General features: G+C 38.6%; 1 protein-coding gene across 1 annotated transcript in view; it reads right to left on the bottom strand.

The window, feature by feature from the left end:
- UBAC2 (UBA domain containing 2) overlaps nucleotides 1-5,372 on the bottom strand; it is a 324,210-nt gene that overhangs the window by 44,086 nt on the left and 274,752 nt on the right. The window contains exon 8 of the mRNA XM_042781962.1: nucleotides 4,904-5,026. Within this exon, the coding sequence (XP_042637896.1) occupies nucleotides 4,904-5,026 (123 nt within the window). The remainder of the gene's footprint in view (nucleotides 1-4,903; nucleotides 5,027-5,372) is intronic.

The raw sequence follows: 5,372 nt of genomic DNA on the forward strand, positions 1-5,372 counted from the left end.
CGGAAGGAAGGTTGGGCAATCCTACTTCCGTAGTGATACTGCCTCGGAAACCCAAGGAGGGGTCGCTATGAGTCGGGGCTGACTCGAAGGCACATAACAACAACAAACAACATAGCACCTACTACAAGGAATGCCAAGAGTGTGCATAATAAATAATTCCAGCGAGGTCTTTGTGTTTTTAAAGCAATGAGGGTCAAACTATCATTTTTCAAGATAATCAAGAAACAAAAAAATAAAGATTTGGAAAATAAATGGATAAGAAAACATGTTACAACAATCTTTGATGTGTCTACAGATTTTCCCATGACAGAGCAATGAAGAATTAAATGCGGTTTTTAACATGTTGTTATTCTTGCAGGATGAAGGGCAAATGATTCATTAAAACGACACTAAAGACTTCAAAAACACACATTCTTCTTGTTCCCACTTTTTGACACTTTTTTTTCCCACAGTGCCAAAACTAAGAGAGATCTCACCTTTAAACACCTCATATCATTAACAGCTGCCCTGTTAGGCATGTGACTCATTCCTATATTAAATAAACAATAATGTAACAGAATTGGTATTTATTTTCATCTGAATTTGAGTATGATCGTATTTTTTAACTTTTCACCATAAAGATTTTACAACTGTAGTGACACTAGGTTTTATTTTCTTATCCATGGGAATAGTATTTTTCTAGAAATTCTCCAGTAGTGGTGGAAGAAAAGAACCATGGTTCCATAATCCATCTCTCAATCTTAAAAAAGGAAAAAACCAAATTCACTGCCATCAAGTCGAATCTGACTCACAGCGACCCCCTTTGGGTTTCTGAGGTGGTAAATCTTTACGAGCTGCCCAGTCTTCCTTCCATGGAGTGGCTGGTGGGTTTGAATTGCCAACCTACTGGTTACTAGTCAAATGCCTTAGGCACTATGCCACCAGAGCGCCTTCTCAATCTTAAAGGGTTACTGAAATTAGTCTGAGTTGACTAGCTGCATAGAGGAGGGAAGGCTGGTAAAACAGATGAGGCACATTAAATTGGTTGCTCTCAAAACCATTTATTATTGGCCTATTCCAGGGGTGGCAGTGGAAGCCCTGTCTAGGGTCTCCTCTCAAGCTCCAAAAAGGTCAGGACTGAGCTTTGTTGCAGAAGCTGGTCTGTGGATCAGACTGGCAATTGTTTACTCCGCAGTCAGGGGATAGCGGAGGCTATGGCTTGGATGGTATGAATAGCTATGAAAAGCTGACCCTGATTTGTTTGATGGGAAGAAAACACACAAGGAAGCAAAGTGCACAGTGTTATTTTCATAATTGTGATGGTTATGTTTGTGTATCAACTTAGCTGGGTCTGGTTGAGTGGCTGGGCAACTGGTGGTAGTTATTCCCCATGATGAGACTGGCAATCAGCTCCATGGTGGGATCTACCACAAGCAACTGAGTCGCTGCTTTTGGGATGTGATCTGCTTCTTGTATATAAGGAGAAGCCTTGGGAATGGTGTCTAGCCTATGGTACGCTGGGACCCTGCATGTGGCTGTGTCATCGTTCAGCAGCCTGACATGCTCTGCTGACCTTGGGACTTACAATGGACTTAAATTAATGGCCTGCCATGTGGTTTGGTAACATCGGGACTGTACTATTTTATTTGCCAACCTTGAGCTTGGCAGCCTCAGCAGCCAGCAGCTGTCTTGAGTGAAGAAATGCCTCTAGCTTCAGTGCGCTGGGAGCTGGAGGCAGAGCTGAAGCCCAAGGCTGAGGGGCTTTCATCCAGCCCCTAGAGCCTGGCACTTTGAACTTGGACTTAAAACCTCCAAATTGTAAGAATAAACTCCTGTTTGTTAAGAGCATCCCATTTGTGGTGTATTCCTGTCAGAGCGGCACTAGGAAACCAGAACAATAATGCTCTATACTTTTATAAGTATTTTTTTGAGATTAGTAAAGAGCTTTCATTGAGATGAAAGGCAATCGAAAACTAATTTGATCTTTAAACATTCACCCAAACCACAATTAAAAAAAAAAAAAGAAGAAGAAAAGACAGAGATAAGGCAATTTGCAAATTCAACATCACCAGATCCAGAGGATTCTGAACTACGTGATTCAATGATGAGATTGTTCGATAATTTTTATAAGAAAATATAAGAACTTTTATAGGTATTTTTAAAGCTTTCTAGTTTGAAATAATTTCAAATATACAGAATATGGTAAAAACAGTATCAAGAAGCCCGGATGACCCTTCATCCAGATTTACCAATTGTTATTTTATCACAGTTGCTTTCTCTCTCTTTCTCTCATAAACTCTGTCTATATACACACATACACACACATTTTTTCATGAGGCATTGAGAGTATGTTGCATACGTTTATTGCATATATTTTACCTTTAATATTTCAGAGTGTATTTCCTAATAACAAGGACATTCTCTTTCCTAACCACAGTACAGGTACCAAATTTCAGCAATTTAACATTTACGTAATAGTCTAATCTACAGTACAATTTCATCACTGACACTAAAATGTCCTTTGTGCCAAATTTCTTTCCCTCCATACAGAATATAGTCCAAGGCCATGCATTACATTTACTTACCATGTCTCTTTAGTCTCCTTTAATCTGTAACAGTTCATGATACTGAATGTTCCTCAAATTGGTTTTGCCTGACTTTTATTTATGATTAAATTAAAACTATGCACTTTTATTGTGGAACATAACTGATATGTCCTTTGTAGGGTATCATATCCAGATGCACATGATGCCTGCTTGTGTCATTATTGGTGATGCTCATTTTGATAACTTGGTTAAGATGGTGTCCATTTTCTCTACTATATTGTTACTATTTTTCTTTTGTAATAAATAAGTAATTTGTGGGGGATTTTGACACTATATAAATATTCTATTCATATACTGATGATTCTTTCTTGGATTTTACTATGAAGGTCGCAATATTATGATATTCCAATACTATAATCACTCTTTCTATATTTATTCTTGGAACTCTACTGAAAGTAAAAGCATTTCACTTCCCCCATGTGTATGTAAATAATTATTTATCTAGCAATAGCAGTATAAATTCAAGGATTTTCCTACCCCTCCAGTGGATTATATTACATTAACTGTCTTGGTTCTCTAGTGCTGCTATAGCAGAAATACCACATGTGGGTGGCTTTAACAAATAGGGATTTATTCTCTTACAATATAGAAGGACAGAAGTCCGAGTTCAAAGTGCCAGTTCTAGGGCTGGGTGAAGACCCCTTGACCGTGGGCTTCAGCTCTGCCTTCTGTTCCAGTTCCACTAGAGCTGGAGATTTTCATAACTCATGCAGCTGCTGACCGCTGAGGCTGACAAACCCAAGGTCAGCAAGTAGAATGGCATAATCCCAAGATCTGCAGGCAACATGGCAGACCGCTGGCTCAAGTCCAGGAACTGGAGATGAAGACTAGGCCAAACACAGGATCCAAAATGTGCCAAAAGCTAGAGACCTTTCTCAAAGCTTCTCCATATATACTGGAAGCAGGCTGCACTCCGAAGGCAACTACGTAGCAGCTGCTCACAGCAGATTCTACCATAAAGCTGATTACAAACTCATCATGGGGAATAACTACATTCAGACACACAGTTACTTTTCTTCTTAATTTTGATGCTCAAATCTGGTGTCAAAATTTGACCTGTGGGGTCAAATTGGCTTCAGTGCCCTTGTGACATGCTCTTTCTTATTCAGCACTTTCTTACTTCTTAGCAGAAGACTTTCTAAGATCACCTTGTATCTTCATTACCTGGAGCCTGGGATTCACCATTTCTCTAAAGAGGCCTGGCTCCTTTGAGTAGTGAAGGTATTTATTAACCAAGATCTGGACACTAGGTCTGCCACTGCTACTGAAAGGTTGTGGCTTCTGAGTCCTTTCAGTTAGTAGAACTAAGGGGCACACTCATACATTTATTTAAATCATGAGTTTATGCTGATACTTCTCATTCCAAGCCAACCCCACAAGGTTTTTCCTTGAGTTTCCCTGTTCTATATTTATATTTTCCTTCTTCCCAAGTAAGAGCAATGTATTTACTCATATGCTCAAGCCTACAATATACACAATATAATTTTAGAATTATACTCATCCACTCTAAAAAGTAAACCCACTGAAAAGAACGGAGCTCTGGTGGTGTAGTGCCTAAGGCACTGACTACTAACCAGAAGACTGGTGGTTCAAACCCCCTAGACACTCCTTGGAAGGAAGATGGGGCAATCTACTTCCGTAGTGATACTGCCTCAGAAACCCAAGGAGGAGTCACTATGAGTTGGGACCAACTTGACGGCAGTCAGTTTTTTCTTTTTCTTTTTTTTTTAACTGAAAAGAATGTAAGATTTGTCTGTAGTACTTTTTATTTTTATTTAGACAGAGGATACATTATGTTCAAAACTTATTGATATTAATTTCCCCCCTACAGTGTGATTATTATTCACTTGGAATACAGTTAGTTAATTTATTTCTGTTCCTTTTAGTTTTGTAATTGTCCCTATTCTTGTTGATTTTTCACTATGTAGAACATTAATACCAATCCACAAGTCAAAGCCATACACATTATACTCAGAGAAATACCACTCCTTCCTCATCCTTTCACTTTCCCCTAGCCCTTCTAGAGAATCAATTTCATTAGTTTCTGTTATATATAAGATATTACAGATTTTAAAATAAGCTATCATAATGTATTTCTCCCTATATCATGCCTTCTTCAAACTTATGAGATCCACCAGAGCTCTTCATAAAACCCATACTCATCAACAAAGGCTATCTATCACTGTTAAAGGCTGCAGTTTAACTGCCATCAAAATACCTGTATTTATAAGTTTGACTTCTACCTAGTCTTGTTCATCAAAACTGCTTGAAGTTTAAAGAAGCAGGGTTTAGGTTAAGGACCAAGTGTTGCTGATTACCTGTTCCTCAGAAACTTCTAGAGGAGGGGATGCTTGTTGTTCAGATTGTCGACCATCCTGATAGTTTACATTTCGTCGCTGACGTAAAGGAGGGAAAAGACGATTCCAATTGATCATTCCTCCCTAAAAACAGATTAATACATATTTACCACACACAGAAAGAGAGGGGTCATCATAATGCTTGAAAGAGCTTTGTCTTTAAATGCAATCACATCTATACACTGTGAAATAAAATGTTATATCTATCTGCTTTACGCAAGCAATTCAAATCCTAAAGTATTACAACACCTTCAATCAACAAGATAAAATCAGTGACCTGCTATAGGTGTACAAAGAGAGAAAAGTAGTTAGGTGATATAGCCAAAGTTATCTGTGCAGTTTGGCTCTAGAAGGCAGCTAAGAACACATACAGACATTCTTATCATCAGCCCAAATGTGCCTTCACTGTCCCTATCCTATCTCAGTTTGG

This window comes from Orycteropus afer, unplaced genomic scaffold, assembly GCF_000298275.1.
Source record: "Orycteropus afer afer isolate SDZICR_OR568_19922 unplaced genomic scaffold, OryAfe1.0 scaffold00206, whole genome shotgun sequence".
In the NCBI taxonomy this organism is placed as follows: domain Eukaryota; kingdom Metazoa; phylum Chordata; class Mammalia; order Tubulidentata; family Orycteropodidae; genus Orycteropus; species Orycteropus afer.